Source organism: Cryptomeria japonica, chromosome 3 (genome assembly GCF_030272615.1).
Source record: "Cryptomeria japonica chromosome 3, Sugi_1.0, whole genome shotgun sequence".
In the NCBI taxonomy this organism is placed as follows: Eukaryota; Viridiplantae; Streptophyta; class Pinopsida; order Cupressales; family Cupressaceae; genus Cryptomeria; species Cryptomeria japonica.
Window position 1 is genome coordinate 899828897 of NC_081407.1, and position 24071 is coordinate 899852967.

At 36.2% G+C, this 24071-nt stretch overlaps 1 protein-coding gene across 1 annotated transcript in view; it reads left to right on the forward strand.

Annotated features, from left to right (window-relative positions):
* The window catches only part of LOC131066381 (structural maintenance of chromosomes protein 3), a 152014-nt gene extending 128324 nt beyond the window's left edge, over positions 1-23690 (forward strand). The window contains exons 19-28 of the mRNA XM_058001134.2: positions 9782-9933; positions 18696-18887; positions 19000-19183; positions 19271-19341; positions 19423-19574; positions 21809-21977; positions 22130-22276; positions 22572-22667; positions 22768-22942; positions 23127-23690. Of these exons, the coding sequence (XP_057857117.1) occupies positions 9782-9933; positions 18696-18887; positions 19000-19183; positions 19271-19341; positions 19423-19574; positions 21809-21977; positions 22130-22276; positions 22572-22667; positions 22768-22942; positions 23127-23317 (1529 nt within the window). The 3' untranslated portion in view covers positions 23318-23690. The remainder of the gene's footprint in view (positions 1-9781; positions 9934-18695; positions 18888-18999; positions 19184-19270; positions 19342-19422; positions 19575-21808; positions 21978-22129; positions 22277-22571; positions 22668-22767; positions 22943-23126) is intronic.
* The last annotated feature ends 381 nt before the right edge of the window (positions 23691-24071 follow it).

A 24071-nucleotide genomic window follows, 5' to 3' on the forward strand; every position in this document is an offset into this window, starting at 1 on the left:
TGGGCATTAATGATTCATCATCTACCTTCACCTTGATGACAATAAGTTGATCTTAAAGCTTAGTGATTTTCATAAGTTTTGACATTGTAGCACTCATGTGGCACTAAGCTTGTTCTTCAGTAGCATCATGTTGGAAATGTTAACACTTTGGTATAAAGCAATCAAGGCATCACACATCTCGTTTGTTCTTTTCGTATTTGTGATATGAGGGATCAAATGGTCCTCCACTAAATCAAGGATGATTCACTTCAGCTTGGCTGACATTGTGTTGTATTTGGCCAACTCGTCTTCACAAAACACCAAAGATCAAAGATCAACCTCCTCCAGTAGCATCTAGGATCCACTTTTCCAAGGTATAAAGTTGGAAGCATCCTGTAGACAATTATACTATATGGGACCAAGATTAGCCATACTTGTGGCTCCTAGAACAAAGCAAAACCAAATAGATCAGATGGAAATAACTGCAATCAATAGCCTATCACAGGTTTAGATCAATATGCCAATCACTGGAGATCTTGGGGCATCCCATCCTACAACTTCTCATAGGTTTGACTTTGGATCACTTCAATCACTCAAGCAAGGGCATTATATTTACTGAATCTCCTGACACCTTCCTCTGACAGGTGGAAGATTGCATGCTCTCATCCCATGTTAATTTTCAGACCATTTAAGAATATTCTGTACTCAGAAAATTTAATATCAAAACTAGATAGCTTAAAAGTTCAAACAGAAAAAACTTAAATTAAAATAAAAATGTGATTCTACAAAAACATACTGCTGAAGTTATGAACAACAAATACACATTATTGTACTCTCAAGCCTGCAACTGTCTTTTCACTTTTCACTAAATTTGAAAAGAAATACGCTGCACTAGCTCAAAACTTTAACATTAGAGAATTATAGATGTGCGCTTAAAATAGACAATTGCACGAAGAATCAATTTAAGACAAAGTCAATAAGGTGTCAAGGAAGGTTCCAAGTTAAGATTACAGCTTACTGGAGTGACACCGTGCTTGACTGATCAATCAACTAGGCTGACTAATTAATCAACATGGTCTAACAACTAACAACTCCCAATCAAAGTAGTTGAGGCTAAGATAGTATCAACTAACAACTCCCATTCAACAACTTACTCAAGTCTCAAACAGTTAACTAGGTGCTGAACTCAAAGACGACTCATGCATCCTATATAACTGGTTGTTTTTCTCCTACATAACATGTCCTATTCATGCTGATCTCTCTGCTATTCAAAGGTCTGGATCTGATGCTGCCGCTGTTGAGTGATCACTGTGAGAACACTAGTTGAGAAATTCATGGTAAAAAATCTTAACAGGAAAGACCTACCAAGGTTATGTGTTTATTTGTTTAGATACATGTTTCTAGAAGTATTTTAAGGTAATATCTCTTAGCTTTGTTTTATTGCATTCGGTTCGAATTTTATAAAACTAGTTATAGTTGTAGATATCTCTGTCATGTCCGATATCATCATATAATGTACATGTTGATGGGAATGTGCTCTGTCTTCTATTAAAGAATTTCTAATGGGAGATGTCCAAGCTTGTATAAGCAAGTACTGGAGTCATTGCAAGAGGTCAAGTATATTCAGAGCCTTTCTGATTTGGAATGCCCTACAAAAATTTAATTGTTGACAATGAAAAAGGGATATTTATGTTATCATTATAAGGTTTCATTAGAAAACTTTTCTGATTAAGATTATTAGTTTTCCACAATCCATAATAGTTGTTCTTGTTTCTGGACTAGACTGTTATGCAAATAAACATACACAGTCTAATCAAGAAACAAGAACTACTGCTTTTCTGATATAATGATTTAATCAATTACATTTAATTGGTTGACTGAGCTTAAAGAGTTGGGTTTTCTATTGAATTATCAAAGTCAATAAATAAAGCAACAATGGGAGTTTCCTGTTAAAATAGTCTGAGTAATTTTATTGTATATACTTCATTGTACATAGTAAATCTTTTGAGGCACTTTTTAAAGAGTGTGTTGCAAATAATCAAAGAGGGGTTTCATCACAAAGTCAGAGAATGCTATGAAGTGTAATTTTCTGCAACACCTGTTTTTTGTGTTTTTCTGATTTTTGAAAGCAACACAACCTAAAACAGTGAACTGAAAATTTATAGAAGTGGCTGGAACACAAGAATCAAACTCTCATATGCTGTTATAAACCCTCAAATACATCAATAGCATGCAAAGAACAATCTTCCACAAGTATGCTTGCTGATTTGAACTTATTTGACCATGAACAACTGGTATGCAACTTTTGAAATAATAATGATAGTCAAGTCTAATGTAAACAGCCATCAACTAATTGGAAACATCATTTAGAAGAAACAAACTAGAATTTTATTAATTGCAGCTGTTGTAGCAAAAGCACGATGATGAAATTACAACTCACGACCTGTACAACCAGTTTGGAATGGAAAATCAGATCTGAAACCTGTTGATGTGTTTTTTATGCACAATCAAACACAGAATAAAATACCCAAAAGTATCTTATCCTCTCTTGAACAAACTCCTCCCAAATGCTAAACTGTGTGATCAATTGGAAGACTTCAAGGTTCTTAATGTCGGTTCACAACTTGTGGATAAGCATAGTTGGTTGATGTGATTGCTGGTAATCCAAGGGGACTTACGTTGAACTTTGAATGCTTGAATTGCTGGAGCTTAGATTCTAACTCCTTGCTTGGAGAATGAAAAATGGCAAAAGACGTAGGGTTTAAGGAGTCTAAGAATGTAGGAACGATGGACAATCTTTGTTGAAACTTGACTAAGCCTTGCTTTGACATGCAAAGCAACAACTCCACAAAGCTTAGTGCAATCTTCTAAGGAGAGTAAAATGATGTTCAAATCACTATCAACAATAGGGATACCATCAAGGCAATACATATCAAAGTGTGAATAGCAATTGAAGTTAAACTCGTTAAGAATTCCAGTTGACCACACAAGGCAAACTTACAATCAGCAAATTGCTAGTGGTATGGATATATGAATTCCACCATTGGTCACGCACAAAGTTCTTTCACTCATCTAACATAAAGATCCAACAAGAAACCATGCACTTGTAAAGAAACAACACATTCCACCATAACTTCAATGAAAAGGAAGTTTATTTACAACTTTGGCAACAATTTTTGCCTTCTCCTCCTACTCTACTCTAGTCGCTATTTGTTATCGAACTACTAACTATTCTCTATTAACCTTTACAAATGAGAAGCTTGAGCCTTATATAGAGAGCTCATTACAATGAGTGGCTAGGATTGATTTCAGATCAATGGCCAAGATTACAAGATGAAAACTCTAATTAGGGTTTGTTACAACAAACTCTTCTTAGCCAATGAAATAATTACAATATTTAGACACGTCTTCTTTAGAATGTTTGACCAATAGATAGTGATGGTAGGTACATTGGAGTTTGTGCCTCCATGGATGAATTAGGTACATTGCATCTGGACATGTTGATGTGGAACCTCCTGATTGGTGGAATGGTGACTAGGATGCCCCCTCAATTTGCACTTGTGCATTGTATTCATCGTCGTGAATGAGTATTGAATAATATATCTTGATACTCAACATTATCAAGCTTAATCAGTGATGAAGATGAACGCGTGTTTCCAAATTATATCATGTTGTTCAAGCTGATCTTCTAACTTTGATTAACTCTTTTGAAACTATCCTCTTGAATGTCTCAACATTGAAAGCCATGAAGGTGCAAGGTGTATATGTTGACTTCCTCTTAACCTTGAATCTTGATATTGCCTTGGAATTATCCCTTGATGTCATCACTTTGCCCTCGTTTCATCTGCTTAGATGCATCAAATTACCCTCAAGGAAGGCCTTGGAAGCTACTTCGCTCTCATGAAAGAGAAAAGGAAGGTAGGTTCACTCTTGAGAAGGAGCAATGGAAGTCAAGGTTGCTCCTAAAGGGGACCAAAGGAAGTCACTTCATATCACTATCTCCATCCTTCCCTTTGTCAAAATCGTGATCAATTTGATCCTTTTGATGACCAACACGAAGGTGAAGGTTCTAGATTTGTTCATCGCCCTTAAATATGCAAAGGAAGCCCAAATCGCTCCTAGGAAGGAGCAAAGAAAGTGAAGATCGCTCTTGAGAGGGAGCAAAGGAAGTCAAGTTCGCTCTTGAGAGGGAGCAGAGGAAGTGACCTCTTAGTCAAATTCAAGGTTGCTGGCCGAGAATTAAATTCATCTTTTGACAAAGGTAACATATGATGACCACATGATGTTTTAGATGTCATAGAAGGCTTGGGGAGGAAGTTCGCTCCTAAGAAGGAGCAATGGAAATTTTCATGTACTTAGCCAAACTTCTCCCCTGCAACCTATATCTTAATGAAGTGCAATCAGACCACTTGGATGACGAAGGAGGCTTTGCATAGTTGATTGAACTTGATCTAAGGGACTCCTTCATCAAACTTCCTTCTATCCTCTTTCAACTTGACCTCTTCTATTCAATGTTTTTCTACCATAAGCCTTGATAATTGACTGACTTCACTTCATCCTAAAGAGACAAACCTGACTTGATTAACTTTTGACCCACTACACTTTTTCAACGCAAAGAAGAGAAACGAAAATCACTAGAAATCGCCCAAATTCAGCCAGTCCGAGTCCGAGTCACCCCCCACGAGTTCAGCAAACTCGGACTCGTACTCGGCCGAGTCTGGGGTCCAAACTTGCCTGGACTCGGCCAGACTCGGCCAGACATAGATTGGGGTCCAAAATCTTTAAAAATCTCTAAATTTCTTGAGTTTTTCACTTTCCCGAGTCTGATTCCGAGTCTCGAGTCGGCCGAGCCGAGTCCGAGTCTCGTTTCTTTGACGCAAAGGCTAATAGCATAATGACTCTACTACTATCCTAGAAAGCGGGAAAAAGTGGGGGTCCCCATTTGCAATGGGGCGATGTGTGAGAACGTCACAACAACCCTTGCAAAATCCTTCCAAAAATGTTGATCAAACCCTCCAAAAAAATTGTTGATGCTTGGTAAAGACAAATTAGATCCTAAACCCCTGATTTATTCCTTGCTAGGGTGGAAAACAGAACCGGACAAGCTATTCTAGTGTATGAGTTGTTGTACAGTAGCCTCTTTGACAACTGAAATATCAATGTTTGACTGTAATAACCTTGGATCTGGCTGGTAACCATAAATTTCCAGCTCCAAGCAAGAATGGCACTCCACTTGCTGAATGTTGATGGCTGTAATAGGGTTAGGACAGTGCTGCAATCCCTTCAATAAATGACAATTTCTGATTTCAAAATTTTCAAAATAATTATGTTTCCTTCTGCAAAAGGGTAGCGCGCTACTTTGACCTGCTAATGATAATTGGAATGATATAGGGTAGTGGCTGGAATATCTGAATTGATGTCAAATATTGATTTTGTACCTCCAAGTGTGGCTGCCAGCTTGGATGAAGCTAACAATTCAAATTGCCCTAGATGATTTCCAGAAAATTCCCCAAAAATTCTGATAGTTCACCAAAAAATCCTCAATCATGCTTTGGCAAGAAAGATGACTTTACTTGCAAAAAGTACTGTAGCATCCATAGATGGCATACTTGGTGAATACTTGCCATTTTTTTCTGGTGGCGAGTAACTCACTGAAAAACTTGCTGTTTTTTTGAGACTAAAAAATGAAAAAACTTGACGAGTCCACGAGGAAAATTCATTGTATGTGAATTCATCCATTTTCTGCCTTTTTCTATTTAGATAAATCAAATTTAATAGAAAACAATTTGTGCTCATTGGATACATTTTGTCATTGAATTTTGCAAAAAGAGAAAAGTGTTTTTAAAGAAATTTAAGCAAATTTTGAGTTGCAGAGTTTTTTGTTGAGTTTTTCTTGAGTCACAAATTTTGGGTGTGCCGAGTATTTTCCAAGTTAGAGTCTTCGAACTATGGTAGCACTACTGTAGCAAGCTGAAAATATCTCCAAATCCTCCAAAAAATAGCACAATTGTGATTGACGGATGGAATTACCTAAAGATTGGAAGCAAGGGTTTTCATTCTTGATCCAAAATGTTTGAATACAAGAGGGTTTTTGTCCTCTCAAATGCCAAACAAAAAAAGGTTTTCATCCTTGGAGGCACTAGATTGAAGAAATTGCTGAAATTTGAAAATTAGATGCAAAAACGATTACTTAAATGATTCAAATGAAGATAAGCACCTCCTTGATACACCTTTTCAAATTGGGCCCTTGCATTCTAAATTTCCTCCCAAGTATTTAAAAATAGTTTTATTCTAATACTTGTTTAAAAATACCTTTTTATTTTAATCATAATAATATTATTTTTACATTCATCTAATTATTTATTAATTAGGTCCTTTATTACTTTTTCTCTTAAGCTAAACTTGGTGTTTTTTTATCATCTAGAGTTTGCTATTCTAGCGTTAGTTGTAGATGTAGTTGAGCTTAATTTAGCTCCTACTTTGCATTGCTTTAGTTCTCCTAATTTTAGCATTAGGGTTTGCACCTAATGTTTCATTCATCCTTTATAAGGATTCATTAATTCATTGTAATTGTATCCCAATCATTGATTTTTGCAATAATACAAAATTCTATGGTTGTTATAGAGCATACAATCTTTGTTTGATCTTTTTTGTGTGATAGGTGTTTTTCTTGCAAATGATTCTCGGCTCTTGTGATTGATCATCAACTTCTACATGGTATCAGAGTAGATCTGTCAAGTTCCTGTCGATATGCTTGAGGGATCCAACCTTGAGTGATTTTAGTTGAAGGTTGTCATCTCATTCACAACATCCCAAAACTTATAGATCGATTGTTATTTCATCAAAATTTGTGTAGTTGAAGTTTTGGGTGTTTCTGGTTGAGGGTATGAAAATCGAGGCAAAATTTGGGGCCCCCATATTTGTACGTACACTGTCATATGCATAATTTGATTTTCAAGCGTAATTTCTAGACTGGAGAATATTCCATCCTCTAATGCAAATTCTAGCACACTTTACAAGGAGAGAATATTCCAATCCAATACACAGGACGAACCATTCTAGTAGTTGAGCATATTCCAGTAGGGAATAAGAATATTCTTGTGACAAGCAACTTTTTCAAGCATCAAGAATACTCTAGAAATATTCCTTGTGACATCATCAGCATACCAGTGGCCCTCTTCAAACTTTTTGATATGCAATTGGTTTTTTGCCCATAACTTCGTTTTATAGAGTCGAAATTGGGCAAGCGAGATATTGGTAGAAATTTTCTAGCACCAATTTGCTCATGGTGCTTGTTTGATTAGATTTTGCACCAATTTTGCTGTTCCAAGCCTCCAAAGTCAGTGTTCATTTTCACGCTTTTGGGGCCATAATTTGCACACATTCGAACTTTGTTTTTCGAAAACTAAACATTGTCGGAAAGCTCTCGGAGTCCCCTATTCATATCTCAGGTCCTTTTTTGTAGAATTTTCATCAAATAGTCAGAGATCACAATCTTGTCCTTTTGGGCTTCATGAGAATCAAGTCTCTATTTGTATTGAGGGTTTATGTTTTCATCTCTCTTTTGGAAATTATTTTGAGGAGTGAATTGTGTATAAGCGTTGTAGGTGTAAATATTGTGGGAGCAATCAGCACGGGCATGAAATGTGTCCTAATTTCTGACATAATGCTTATCAACTCTTGCTTGAATGTGCATTAAAATCTCAATTTGCTCCTCCAATTTTAGAGATAGTAGTACCTTTCTTGCATCTGTACTTGGTTTATCTTCTTCCCAAGGGGAGAACTGTTGTTTGTAGACATTGGACTATGTTTTGTCATCAAGCACTTACCATTTTTGCAGGACATTATACATTATGGGGGGGCTATGTCTCTCTCTTTCCTTCCTATGGAGGGATACTTGATTGTATATACATGATGTATGTAGTTCTTGGAGAGTATCATTGATTCCTCCACGCATCATCTTGTTATTTCTTTTTCTCTCTTTGGGGAGGAGTTTTGTCCCACTAAGTTTTCTCATTTTCTCCATTTTTGAGAGTTGCATTGGTTTGTACATGAGTACCTGATCAGGCCTAATTGTCGGGACTCATTCATGCATTCATCATTTTCTCTTTAGCTTATCCTTAAGTTAATCTTAAGGGGGGTGTTGGAGTAATTAGGACATTAATATAATTATTTATTAATTAGGTCCATTATTACTTTTTCACTTAAGCTAATCTTAGTTACTTTTTTAAAATCTAGAGTTTTCTTTTTTGGTGTTCTAGATGTAGTTGAACTTAATTTAGCTCCTACTTTGCATTGCTTTAGTTCTCCTAATTTTAGCATTGGGGTTTGTACTTAGGGTTTCATTCATCCTTTATAAGGATTCATTCGTTCATTGTAATTGCATCCCAATCATTCTTTTGTGCAACAATACAAAATTCTCTGGTTGTTTTAGAGCATACGATCTTTAATTGATCTCTTTTGTGTGATAGGTGTTTTGCTTGCAAATGATTCTTGGCTCCTATGGTTGATCATCAACTCCTACAACCCTTAAAATTAGAGATTATTGGGCCCCAACTTAATAATATTATTATTTATCTTAATTTAAAGAAGGGGGACATGACATTTTAACACAATTGTTCTTTCATTTTTTTTATCTTTCATATTGACAACACAGTAGAATGCTCACAATTTTTTGAAGAAATGAGGGTGACTATAAAAAAATAATAATTACTAATTTTAAGGAAGCAATTAAGTATTAACTTTACATACAGAATATTCTCTTATAGTGAGAATCTAAGGTGAATTTTGTTGATTAGTAAAAACAATACAGATTTCAAAATATATCTTCAAAATGGGTCATAGTTTGTTGATTAATTTGGTTAAGGTATAGTGATTGAAGAATGGAGCAATAAACACCTTTAACACCAAGTAAACAACTTGTAAATGATTTTAAAGTAATTAGAATTGGTTGCTTTTAAAATTTCGAGCATGTGTCAGTATTTGGTAAAAACTTGTGTATTCAACATGAACTTTGGAGGGAGATCACAAAAAATTGTTTGGAGTGTTCTCAGGAATATATCTGGAACCAAGTTTCTAGTACAATTTGCTCAGTTTCATCTAAATGACCTAATGCACCCCATCCGATAATTAATGCCGCTGTGGAGAATTATCTTACCAACATATATAATGTGATGTATGTTGGTATAATTCTATATTGTGTTAAATGATGGCATAGCATAGTTTAATAATATAATATATTGTAATAAATGATGAGTTGATCTGATGCAAAGTTATTAGTGTTCTACACAGTGCTTTATACAAGATGGGTTTTAGTTCAGAATGAGATTATTTCTAGTCTACTTGAGTTTGGGAGGTTAAGAATCAAACCTATGCTTAGGACAGTTGGATGCCACCTGTAATTTTACCGCTCAGTTGTAAAAAAGTAATGATTTCTGGATTTGTTCACTGTGTCCCTGTGTATGCTGCTCTTTAATTTGTAATTTATGCGAGTCATGGTAATTGATGCTGTATTACTGGCAGAATAGATCTAATAAAAGAGCCTGTTTTAATGTTGATCATCCACATATAAGATAATAGATGAGGCTAAGATTTTCATGCTTGATCCTTTTTTGCAAGACAAACTGATTTTCACGTGTTCTTTCAACAATGGCTCTGAAATTTACCTTTCCGCATGATGTCTTAGGTTGTTATCTTGATAAGCAATAAATGTTAAATGTTGCATCTTTCAAAAACAATATGATGCTTTTGTAGACATGCCTTACTTTTATGATAGAAGCAAGAAATCCTTTACTAATCTTACAGATAGACCAGAGGATCACAACAATTGTTGGTGATCAGCAGAAAATGGATGCTAAAAGAGGTCATCATAAATCTGAGTTAGAGCAGCTTAAGCATGATATTGCTAATGCAACAAAACAGCGCACATCTATCTCTAAGTCTCTTGAAAAAAAGGTACCTGAGAAATACTTAAGGTGGCATCGCTTTTAGTTTTATTGATTTATGTCTTAATGCATTTTTTGTTTTTGGACTTGTTTTTGTTAATGCAATATGCAAATTTGATTTTTGGATTTTCTGTATATAAAATGGGGGTAATTCTAGATAAATTCCTGCTACAACTCTGATGTTTGTGATTCATAATTAACATGGTTATACTAATCTCTGATTCCTCAAAAAAAATCTGAATTATATATGATAAATTTCTAACAGAAATCCTTCTGTTCCTTAGTGTTTTGCTAACGAAGTCAGCTTTTGTGTTGAGTTAGAATGTTTTGTCAGTGGTGTAAAAAAATAGAAGGGAACAAAACTGAAGCATGAAAAGGAGATTACAGTTAAACTTAAGATATCAATATGAATACAAGATATATTGTAGAGAACCCACTAGGGGTGAAAACTCCATTACAGATGTCTGTTTCTCCTTTGTAATTATCAAATCTGTAAGATTACAAGCCAAGCTTAACTATGGAGAATTTAAAGACAACTGGGAGACATCAACAACATATCTACAATTATAGCCATTCTACTTAAAAAACAATTATGCACTTTCCGTGCTCTGCTGCAATTCTGTTCCTTCTAAATGGTTTTGCATTGTTCTAACAGACATTTATGCTTGCAAAATGACAACACACAGTTGCAGAAGATTTCAAAGAGACGGTATCTCAAGTGTCAAGATAAGAAATGATACATCTTGCATTCCAGGTGGCTTATTTTTTGAACTCTGTAACTGGACACACTCAGCAACCATCAGATGTATTTTGGCTTATTTTGGCACCTTCTGGAGCTGCTGAATGTGTACTGTCTGACTGTCAAATTTGGTAGCTGTCAAAATCAGTCTTCTTCAGATTGGGCCAAGAAAAATGTGTCTGCTGGGTTTTGTCATAGCTGTTTAATTTGTATCTTTCCTCTTGTGGTCAGATTCTAGAGCTAGTTGACCCATTGAGTTTTGCTGATCCCTCAAAGATGACCTTGATTTTCAACTTGGAACTTGCAACTTGCCAAGGTGTTGCTGCTGATTTGAACATTCATCAAGGCTTTTTGCCTTGGCCAAGTTCATGCCTTCATCCACTTTCTTCTGGTCTTATCCTTTGGTATTCGATAGTGTTAATTTACTGAATTACCTCATTTTAAGGCCAATTCCAGGTACAAAATTTCTTGGAATCAGTTTCTGTTCCAAATTGACTATGGGTTCAACCAGGGTACATTTTTCTTCTCCTTGAGCTTTCTATCATCCTGATGATGGGTCACAGAGTGTGATCCGAAACGTTGATGCAAACAAACACACACAATCAAAACCAGAAGCGAACATAATTACTAATATGGATTGTGGAAAACTAATATCTTTAAGGGTACATTTTTTTCCCACTTGAATGAATTTCAAGTCTCGCCTGCTGAATCTGCTTGATATTTGTGACAATGTGGTGATTCCAGGCTGAATCCTGATCGTTTTGACCTGCAGAGAGGAGTTTTGAAGGGTTTTTTTTTTACTCTTTTGACCAAACAAGCCATAACATTGTCATTTTGCTTGCACCACAACTTTTATCCATTAAGGAAAAAAGATGAAAAACATGCCAACGCAATTTCCAAACAAGTGCATTTTAATTTTATTTCTTTGTGGGTTTCGTTAACGTCTTATTAGCTGCTGCTTCCTCATACTTGTTGATTGTTGATGTTCTGGATGAGTTCAAACTTAATTTGAATCACTTCATACCTCTGCATTGGCTGCTGAACTTGAAGCTCAAGCCAGAAAATTTAAGGTTTTTTTGGGGTTCATTTAAAATTTGAATAATTTAATACTAACAATGTTGAAATATACAAGCATTCATAGATCAGCGATTGAGTATCAATAACAAGTGCAATGTTGAAATATCCAATTAGAGATTTTATTTGTGAAATAAAACTCTCAAATAATAAAATAAAAATTTATTTGGCTAGTGACATATAGATACTGTTCAATGTTTGCGATTGTTGTTTATTTATTTTCAAACAACTTGTGGCTATGTTGACCAACCATTATCTAGCTAGTGACATATGCAATTGCAACTAGTTTGAGCTCGGTCAACCAACCATCCTTCAAATTTGATTCATGTTCACCTTTGTGGAGGCATGTACAAATGATACACTATATGCCATTATTTATCCAAATTAGAGAAGTATTATATCATCTTGACATAGATTCTTTTCTCTAGTGCACCATATTTAAAAAAAAAAAATTAAATAAATTTTAGTATTTTTTCTTGTCAAGATAATCATCTTATATTTAATTGTTGATAACCTGCATTTAATAAAAATAAAATGTAAAATATAAAAAAAAAATTAATAGAGGTATACAAGTTTGTACGATGGGTGAATGCCCATTTGTGTGCCATTCTTGGAAGGTGAATCAAAGGTGCACTTGTCCCACCTCGTAAAATAGTAGAATACATTAGAGAGCAGGAGAAAGCAGTTGCAAGAGTTGTACTTAGAATAGAACATCCTTTGAGCAGAAGAAGAGGTCACAAAGGCCTCCTGCCTTCCCATATCAGTGTTGTCCTTGATGTTGTAGAATAGGGCAGCTTTTGTTGGGTAGGAATGAAGAAGAGGCCACTAATTTGAAGAGAGCAAAGAGATCATTAGAGAGGGCATTTAAAATTGATGCTAGAGAGATTACTAATTAAACTGTTGCAAGATGCCTCCGTGCAAATGGTTTCTCCTTGGATGTTGTTCAATCATTTTATTAGCAAAATATGATGGGGAAAATAAATGATGCTTCAGTTTTAAATATGCACTCTTTTTTGTTTTTAATGTTCTATTTTCAAAAAGGTTGTTGAGATCAGATTTGCATCCCAACATAATCGCCTTGAGATGACTGTGAAAGTGCAAGAAACACCTTCTGATATGATTATCAATCAATCTTGCTCCATATGGAGGCAATCCTGTGATGTCCCTTCCTAATTACAGAATACAGCTAAGTTTGCCTAATTGAGGTCATAAGTAAAAACAATCAGAAAATAGAGAAAATAACAAAATCCATATTGGATTAACAGTAAAGAGATTAATTGAAAACAATAAATTCATATTTACTTTATTGCACAGCGGAAATTGACGAAGATATTTGTAATATTCCTCAGAATAAGTAAGTCAGACAATAATTAATTCAGAAATAGATAAATCAGATATGCAGGTGAAAGATTAGCAGAAGATTCATATACATATTTAACCACAATGGTTCATTTGGGTTTAGTCGAATAGTAAGCTGATTCATTTGTACTATTTGTTCCAGAAACATGGTACAGTTAAATTTCTTAATTAGTTCTTCACCTTTCCTAGATAGACAGTAGATGAAAAGGGTGGTTCATCATGGCCAGACCCAAACCCAGGAGCAGTCACTTGCCCTCCTGGCCTACTGGTTCATCCTCACACAGTAGATGGTATATTTGGGTGGGCAATCAACCCCCCTACAGATCCCTTCTCCCTGGGAAGGCAGACATATCAATTCAGACTTCTTAATTAATTAATTCATCACCTTTTCCAGAGAGCCAGTGAATGGTAGAGGTGGTTCACCTTGCCAGACCCAAGCCCAGGAGCAGTCACTTGCCCTCCTGGCCTATTGGTTTATCATTACGCAGTAGGTGATCTACTTGGGTGGGCAATATATCCTCCTACAGATCCCCTCACTTCCCTGGAAGGGCATTTATGAACAATGTATCTTATTAGTATTATTATGATTGTAGAGCATTAGTTTAGTGTCATCATTTGGAAGTCTATTGTCTCTATGCATTAACACATTCTCCAAATTAAAGGGTCCATACTGAGAATTATCAATATTCATAAATTACAGTGGCCAATAGTTAATCACTAACGTATTAAATAAAATCCATTACCTAGTTGCCAGAAACATTCTTATTGAGACAAGAAACGATTTGTGTTTAAGGTAATTGTTGTCAGTTTATGACACCCTTGGTCCATCAGTGAGAACTGATCAGAGATATGTTCCACGGACCAGCGCTGCCCTAGTTTGATCCAAGAGAAGATGATGGAATCATAAAGTATGAAGTGTTGTCTTGTCAGAAGTTCTTTTCCCAAGCCTTCTCTTCCTCTCTCTTTCTCGGAACTCCGGAACCCAAGGTTACGAAGTTCCCTTCATTGCTCTCTTGTTCTATTGCCTCGGAACTCCGAAACCCCGAAGTTCCCAAGTTGCTAGTCTTCCCAACTTCGGTGACCCAAGTCTCCGAAGTTCCCCTAGCTTCGGTGGCCCAGGTCTCCGAAGTTCCCCCAGCTTCGGTGACCCAAGTTCCTAAGTCTTCAATCCTGAAACCCCCAGGTTCCCAAGTTCTTAAGTCTTCAACCTCAGAACTCCGGATTCCCAAGTTCCTAAGTCTTCAACCTCGGAACTCCGAAACCCCCAAGTTCCCAAGTTCTGAAGTCTTCAACCCCGGAACTCCGGAACCCCCAAGTTCCCAAGTTCCCCAACTTCGGTGACCTAGGTCTCCGAAGTACCCAGATCTTCGAAGTTCCCCCAACTTCAGTGACCCAGCTCTCTAAAGTTCCTAAGTCTTCTCTTCCTCAACCCCGAAACTCTGGAACCCCTAAGTTCCCAAGTTCCTAATTTCTCAACCCCGGAACCCCCAGGTTCCCAAGTTCCTAATTTCTCAACCCCGAAACCCCCAGGTTCCCAAGTTCCTAATTCCTCAATCCCGGAACTCCAAAACCCCCAGGTTCCCAATTCCTCAACACCAGAACCCCAAGGTTCCCAAGTTCCTAAGTTTTCAACCCCGGAACTCTGGAACCCCTAGGTTCCCAAGTTCTTAATTCCACAACTCTGGAACCCTGAGGTTCCCAAGTTGCTAGTCTTCCCAACTTCAGCGACCCAGGTCTTCGAAGTTCGCCCAACTTCGGTGACCCAAGTCTCCAAAGTTCCCCCAGCTTTGATGACCCAGGTTCCCAAGTTCCTAAGTCTTCAATCCCAAAACTTCGAAACCCCCAGTTTCCCCAGTTCCTAAGTCTTCAACTTCGGAACCCCCAGGTTCCCAAGTTCCCAAGTCTTCCCAACTTCGGTGACCCGGGTCTCCAAAGTCTTCCAAACTCCTTCTAGCTTGCAACATTTCCGGATGGCGTGATCGACACTCAAAGCTTTAAATGCTCTGATGACTTTTGTGACTTGTGCACCTTCTTTTGTGGAGCCACAGGGGTGCATTTAATGTTTTTGGCAGGATTTCCATCAAGAGAGGTACGTGGCCATGCTTGTTGTAGTGACTTATGTCATGTGTGCATGCTCTAACTTTGGAAGGTTAGTCAATCCACTTTCTCAGGGTTGCCCTTTCAGGGTATGGCTAGGTTGCTTGCATGTACAGAAGTCAAGTGTATGCACTTCCCTACACTCCCAAACTGACATGCAGGGGTCATGATCACTATTGTAACCAATTTTCTATATAAAGGCTGTCAAGCCTCATTGTATAGGGTTCTCTCCCTGCTGGCTTGAGCTATTCCATGCTCTCCCACTTCTCTTGTATTTATCTTGCATTTGTGCAACTATAAGTTTGGCCATTAGCTTTATAATTAATTGAAATCACCATTCTTGCCTACTTTCAACTTATGTATGCTATGTATGTTTCCTTACCTTCATCATAGGTGTATGTTTTGTGGTTCTTCTCTCATATATGCTGTGTTAAATTTATTTCTGAGTGTGACTTGTGGGAAACCTTCTCCCCTCTTGGCATTCAGTGAATTCTAACCTTCATACATGCATTGGGATCACTCATACAACTGAAGTTGTGCATCTCTTGGGTGTTTCAGTTGATTTTTTGTGTCATTTCGGGTAGGGAGAGGAACAATCTCTTCTTGGTGCATCACCTCCTTTTATTTCAAGCATTTCTCTCTTCTCTTTACCTCTGCAATTTGTTAGGATAGGCCTAGGAGTTAGTTTTGAAGTGTTGAGTTGGTTCAACACTTGCACCTGGATTGAGAAGGAAGCCGGCCTTCTCTGGAGATTCAACCCCCTTGCGCAAGGTTCCACACTTTGGAGTTGTTTCCATGTTTCACAAGGTTGCTGAGTTGATAGCTCAGCAAGGGTGCGAGCTTTTGTGATAACAGTAATCTTTATATTATTAACATTATAGTTGCTAAATGAATGGAAAGGACCTATTCACTTAAATATCGTATTATACTGATTGACAGATATTCGAATTACAGAATTAAAGGCACCAATAAAGTTATTCCTATGCGGTTTCTGGTATGAGATCATACTTCTAGTATATATAATATGAATTCGATTAGAGACAGAATTTAACATTATCGTAGCACATGAATTGGAATTGTTACAAATACGGTATAGACATAATACTTGGTTTGGTATTTAAATGGTTACAGGTTCAATGCATATAAATAATTTAATCCCCTTATTTTGTCTGAGTATGGTGACATACAGTAAATTACTGAAAATTACATAGTAGATTTGTTACAGTTATAATTAGCTGTGTGAAATGGTTTAACATTCATGACATACTGAAGTGATTTCTATCATACTTTAGATATACGTATTACTCTTTACAACATCTTAACAACGATTATTACCATTCCTTTAGGAGATGAAGACGTACCTGAAGCGTCTTCTTTCTGAATTCCTTTTGGTTGTTTTATACCCCTATCGTGATAGACAGGGTGTAGATGTGGACTGAGGCAGCAATAGTGGTGTCAGAGTCCTTTCTTTCTCCAGTAATCCCTTGTCCTTAATACTTTTTTTCGTTTCCACCAACGTAATCCCCACATCCTCTACATGGACTCCCCTTTATTCTTATTGAGGAGCTATGATCCAAGATATTGGGACGTAACCTGTGTTGGGTCAGTCTCTATGGTTGTAATATACGTAACTCATTTAGCCCGATAAGTAATAATAATTAGCTTTTGGTTACATTACTGACATTAATAGATTATTAACATATTTTTCCATCTTTTCTTATTTTAGCATTTATAAATATTTATTTTCTTATTAAAAAATTCTATTTGAAAGTGGGGACATTACAAATCCAATAGTGAGAGGACAGCAAATGTAAAGTGGATGATCTTAGATGACACTTGGTGGGATCCTGTGGAATATCTTCTTAGTTTGATTGAGCCTATCACAAGAATGATCCACTTACTAACATGAATAAGCCATGTTTGAGAGATGTTTACAATGACATTGACTCAATGATTGAGAAGATGAAGCCCATCATTGATGAAAAAGGGCATGATCTTGAAGAACTTTGTTCAAAGAGATGCAATTAATTTGTGCTGAGTGGTGGATCTCTTTGTAGTCACAGACTATTAAATAATACAATGAAGAGATAGGGGGCTGGGGAGGAGTGCCCCACTTCCTATATAACTTGCCCCTACCTCATCATAACTTGGTAGGGGGTCCTATATTCCCAACTATTCCCAGGCAATCTCCACTTTGATGTTCCTGATGACTTGTTTCGTGAGCCCACATCGATCTTGAGACATCCCCTACTCTCTTGTCCATCGACAAGGTTGCCACCATGTTGTGATACAAAAGTCAACACAGGGTTTAGGAAAGCTATTGCCAAACTCTTCCGTGATCTTGATATGGAGGAAGTAGTTGCAAGTGAGTTTGCTGATTTTGCAATGTCCAAAGGTCGAGTGTTTTCATTCTCCGTGACATGTATCAGAAGTATGTGCACTCTTGGTGGTACTTCAATTGCCATAAATTCCACCTCAAAATTCACAATGATTTTTTTATTATAACTAAGTTTTACTAATTTTTACCACACTCACTAAGTTTGATTTTTTTCTTTTTGGAAATGACTATTTTCAGATGTGAAGTTTGATTTACAATTTTTTAATTTAACAGCTCTAATGAGAGCTCACTTTGTTTCAGTTGCTTGCTAGTTCTTCATTTGAATGGAATTGGATGGTATACTCTCTCAGCCACTTAGTGAAGTGCAACCAATTGGCAGCAAGTAAATGTAGAGGAGCTAGTTTATGTGTATTCCAGCTTGCACCTTCTTATTCACAAAGATGATGAGTACAAGGAAGAGGCAACAAAGTTCTGGGATGTAGACCTTGAGTGAACTGACCTGAATCTTTCTTTAATTGCACAATCTTTAGTTTCTTGAAGAGTTGAGTAGCCAACATACTTTTAGTTCGAGAGATAGTGGGGATCCATGTGGTTCTCCTAATCTACTTGCATCATCTAATGTTGATGATGATGTTGGTCGTAATGACGACCCATATGATGCTGATTACTAATTGTATTATTTTAATATTTGACAATGATTATCTATCATGAATTCAGGCTTGACAAATTGATATTAAATCACTATATTGTAGTTCAAATTTTGAAATTTGTAATGCTTTTGTTTAGCATTTGCATGATATATGGTATTCTGAACTTAATTGTGTTTTCAGGCCATATATATATATATATTGTACCCACGCTCCTATATGCATACTTGGTTCCAATTTGGTAACATTAACTAATGTCTTCTGATCTGTAACTGTCCATTTTGTATTGATTTGAGATTTTGTTTCTCTTCAAAGAAATGCAACATCACTACATGGCCTGTACTCAATTATCTTTTGACATTTGTCATATAATATAGGATCAACATAAATAGTTACATGCAGCTTTGGAGCTCAAAGTTTTTCTTGAATAGAAGGGAGGCTACTCAGAAGCTTCTAAGTCCTGTTTTTTCCTTTTGTACATTACTTATATTCCCCTATTATTGTTGCTTTTGCTGCAGAAAAAGCTTCTTGCAACTGCTCGTAACCAAATTGATCAGCTTAAAGCAGGCATGGCCATGAAACGAGCTGAAATGGGTACAGACCTTATTGATCAGTTGACCCCAGAAGAGAAGGCTCTTCTTTCTCGTCTAAACCCTGAAATTACACAGCTCAAAGAGAAACATCTTATGTGCAAGAGAGCTCGAATTGAGGCATGTACTTTCCAAGAAAGATGTTTCAAAGCATCTAAAACTTTTCATATTCAGTTTAAATAATTGTGCAATATGGTCTTATAAGAATTTGTTTTTTTTATTTCTTTGGCAGACAGAAACAAGGAGGAGTGAACTTGAAACAAATCTATCAACAAATCTTGTCAGGCGACAACAAGAGTTGGAAGCCCAACTTGCAATTGCTGATTCAGAATCTTTGTCGACTGAGCTTGAGCTTAAAAGGCAGGAGCTACGAGATGCAAAGGCATCTGTTGATGATGCAACTCAGCAATTAAAAGGTAACATATTTTTGCATAGTGGTTCATAACCTTAACTAGCCTAGTGAGATTGTTATCAAATTGCTAAAATACTTTCTGCATGCACAGCAATCACGGACCAAATAGACAAGTACACAAAACAAATAAGAGAAATGAAAAGTGGAAAAGATGAATTGAAGGTATGCCTGTTTAACTGTTTGATTGTGTTTTTGCTTTTTAGAATTTCTTTAGAAGCATAATCCATCTTTCTCCATGGCCAGGCTCTAGAAGACAATTATGAACGGACACTTCAGGATGAAGCAAAAGATCTTGAACAACTTCTGAATAAAAGAAACCTTCTTCAGGGAAAACGAGAAGAATTCATGAAGAAAATCCGCGACTTAGGTTCATTGCCATCAGATGCATTTGAAAAGTAAGCCCTATCTTTAATGTACTTGACAGGAGTTATTTATATAAGGAACACTAGTCCATTGTCACATATTATTTACATGGCAATGGCATGACAAACCAAAAGTGTAAATGAAATTCAATTGCACAGGTTTTTAATGGGGAAAACACGGAATAGTAGAAAGGGAAACAAATTCTAAAATAATTCTCATCAAGTATAAATTTTTCAGTCTTCAATTGAATATACTTCAAGGCAGCCATGACTAGATACGTGCAGCAGAAGTTGATGCCCTTGCATTTTCAGTCATTTGGTCCAAATGAGCATGGTCACAATCATCCAAAACCTCATTCAGGATCTCCAAATGCTTTTCACTCAATGTATCCTTCGCTGTGAATTGTTTCACAAAAATTCTGGTTTGATGTTTGAAATCGCACAGGAAACTCGGTAAATTTGTTTATTTGCTTTTTGAAAGTGAAAAAAAGACCATAAAAAATCAATTTTTAGGGGTTTATAGACAAAAATTCATGGCCTGATTTAAGAAACCGGCAGTTTGAATTGCATGCATTTTAAACACGTCGTTTTTGCAAACAAAACAAATGGGTTTTTTTTCTTGTTTGACTGGACTTTGAAATGTGGATATCTGCATGGCATAGGTGGCACTTGGCAGGTTGTTTAAAATGTGGGTTTCCATGTGTTTTTCCCATTTTCTGTGACTCTGCTCTAACCTACAATCTACAAATATCTTCATTAGGATGATGGATCACATGGTGTGATCTATTATGTCAACTAAAAAATTCCCTTGCATGCTTCTTTTCACCAAAATCTTGTGATTTTACACTGGTTGCAAACACATACCTGCATTTATTTTTGAAACCAACAATCTATTGCAAATCTAATAGCATGTTGCACAGGGCTGATGTATTGAACTATTGGATTATTAATTTCAAATTTGTGATTTAAGTTAAAAAGTCTGGATTTTTTTTGTCGATTTAAAGGCTTCTGGATTTCGAGAGGCCTGGTTATGGGGCAATTTGGGCTTGCAGCCATTGCTTTTAGTCTTTAGACTTTGACCACTTTAACCCATGTCATAACTATGAAGTATTCAGGATAAAGCTACCCAATCCTACCGCCCATATATGGAGGATAAAAGCCTTGCAGATTATTGGAAATTCATGGCTAAATTTGCATCAGTAGCAGGAAAAATTTACCTGAGAAATATCTGAATCTAGCTTGGATCTGAATAGAAATGGACATGGAAAGCAATCTTCTGGGAAAAATCATCAAGGAATTTAGTGGGGAAAACTTTACATCAGCCTTGACTTTGTGCAAAATTGTTTTTCAGATGTTATTTTTATTATTCATATCAATATGGATCCTGGCCATGCCAGTGAATACAGAATATGGATCCTGCTTCAGCTAGCTTGAATTTGAAAAGTGTCAATGACTTACAATAGTTTAAAAGGAAACAGAAATGTGGACCTGAGTCAGGAATAAGATTATTAGATTGGAAAAAGAACAAAGCAAAGCACTGCACTCTCTGCATTTTGTGACCTCTATTCTTGAGTAAACTTTTGTGTTTAGTCAAAATGACATGGGATCTACCTAGTCTCTGATAGAAGCAAATCTAAGTCATGGGTTTGGAAATGCTGGTATGGCATTCTTTTTTAAGTTGGGGCGGGGGGTTTGGGTTTGCTTTGGGTGCATCCATACGAAAGTATAACAATCATAAATAAATACATATTTGCTGCCTAAAAACAGCAATTAAGTTGAGATTACCTCATAACATGCATATAATATATTAATGACGTGAGTTACCACATAAATGATACAAGATCAAATGTGTGTGTTTAACATCAAATAACACTAAAATTATAGTTGAAACCTAAAAAGCAGAAAATAAACATATGTATGTTAATAAAACCACATATGACATGCATTATGCTGTCATTTGAGGAAGACTAATATTTACAGTGTTTACTATACCTCCTACAAAAACTTCTGACGGATTTGCTTTTATTTGAAGTGCTGCTCACCACTCATTGTAAAAGGAATCTTCAATCAGTTTTTACTTTTTTGACATAGTCACTACCACCAAATAGACACTTCCCCATTGATTACAGGGATGAATGGTTGTATAGTTTCCTAGGCAATTACTCCTGCTACTTATATGTTTTATTTTTCTTTGTCCAGGACAAGTACAATTTTACTATTAGTCATTTTTTACTTTATATAAGTATGCCTGTTTGTTCATTATGCAGGAACAAGCGCAAGAATTTAAAAGAATTGCACAAAATGCTTCACAAATGCAATGAGAACCTTAAAAAGTTCAGTCATGTCAACAAGAAAGCATTGGATCAGTATGTCAATTTCACAGAACAAAGAGAAGAGCTACATAAGAGACAGGCTGAGCTTGATGCTGGTGATGAGGTATGAAAATGTGCTCGGTTTGAGGCCATTTATTTTTTCTTTTGTTTAGATACACGACTTAGAGATTTGTGCTTGTAATATATCATTATATGTACGGCAGCAGAGAGAAGCTAGATGGCTATTCAAAAGATTAACTTGTGAAATTGTATCAGAAAATTAGGGAATTAATCTCAGTGCTAGACCAACGTAAAGATGAATCTATTGAGAGGACATTCAAAGGAGTGGCCAAAAACTTTCGTGAAGCTTTTGCTGAGCTTGTACCAGGTGGTCATGGTTCCCTAGTAATGAAGAAAAAGAAGGTACAATGATTTTATTTTTAGGAAGTGTGCTATAGAAATAGTAAATTATAGTTGCCATGTATTATTCGTTCTTACTGTTTCTAGTTTGTGATGATCCATTTCAGTAATTCATACAACTTTTCTGTGTTGCATTGAGGATCCTTTTGCTTTGCTTCTGGGATTCATATTTAGGAAATTTTGTTGAATTGAATGTGGTCCTTTTTAGAAATAATATTAAAATTGGAATGAGTGAAAATTTGTTGGTTTAAATTTATTAGTTTAAAACAAGATCTAAAAGGAAATATTATCTCTGCAGGCTGGTGAGGTCGACGATGATGATCCTGATGATGATGGAAATCGAGATATGGACTCTGATGCAAGGGTAGAGAAGTACATTGGAGTCAAAGTGAAGGTGAAGTTATGATTTGCCTTAAGAGAAAACATGCCAATGCCATTTCAGTTATGTTTTCTCTTGAATATATGCACATTTCCTTGACGCTTGATGCTTGCAGGTATCTTTTACCGGGCAAGGTGAGACTCAATTAATGAAACAATTATCTGGTGGTCAGAAAACAGTTGTAGCCTTGACACTGATCTTTGCAATCCAGCGGTGTGATCCTGCTCCATTTTATCTTTTTGATGAAATCGATGCAGCACTAGATCCCCAGTACAGAACTGCAGTTGGTAGTATCCTACTTCTAATCCACTTATTTGTTCTTGGTGCATGCTTACTGTGGTCGGTTCTGGTTGAGAGTTGGTTGCATTTTCCAGATATATATTAGATTCTTTGCTTGCTTTTAGATCAGTTTCTTTTTAATTGAATTATTTTAACGCAAGATCCAAATAGTGTTTACCTTGATTATCTGTAAAGATATGATAAAACGACAGGCAGACACTGCAAGCACACAATTCATAACTACTACATTCAGGCCTGAGCTTGTGAAAGTTGCAGATAAGATATATGGTGTCACACATAAAAACAGGGTAAGCCGTGTTGATGTGATTAAAAAAGAAGATGCACTATACTTCATTGAACATGATCAGAGCCACCAGCAAGAGTAAGAAATGGTCCTTGCACGAAGGTCTGTATATTCTTCCATACGTCGTGTACAATTATTTCATTTATGACAGTTGTTGTATAACTAAACTAGATTAGTCAAATGAAAAGTTGTAAAGAAGCTCAAGTCGGAGCTTCTTATTGCATGTAAACTACATCATTAATTTTGTCTGTATGACAGACGAGTCAACAGTGTTTACAGTACATTGGTTTGTACCATAGTTTTTACAGTACATGTAATTTTCCCTTAGTTAGCATTCCATTAAACTAACAACTGAAAGTGTATCCAGTATGAAGCACCTCCATATTCACTTTTTGGAGCATAGGCACTATGGTATCAAGGTTAATTGCATAACAGCAATAATTTCTCTGGGGCAATGTTGAGTGCATGTTAACGTGTGTTTTGTATGTTTTTTCAGCCCACAATTTCCTTCCCAAATATGCACTGACTGTCTCATCCATTTAGCTGAATGAATTAATCTTTTCCTCTGCTCCATGTGTATGTCGCATGCTATTTTGGTTTGTAGAAATAATTTTTGCACCTACAGAAATCTAAATTAGACTGATCTTTAATTTGATTTGTATCCGTAGAGCAATGAAATGGAAACGCACTCAAGATCGTTAAAATTTCGATTTTGTGCTTTCTCATTTCTAGTTATAAGGATAAATTGATAAAACATGTTTTTGTCTAGGTAATAATGCAATAACTTAATTAAAGTTTTTTGAGTAATATATTTCATTGAAATTTTATTATAAAAT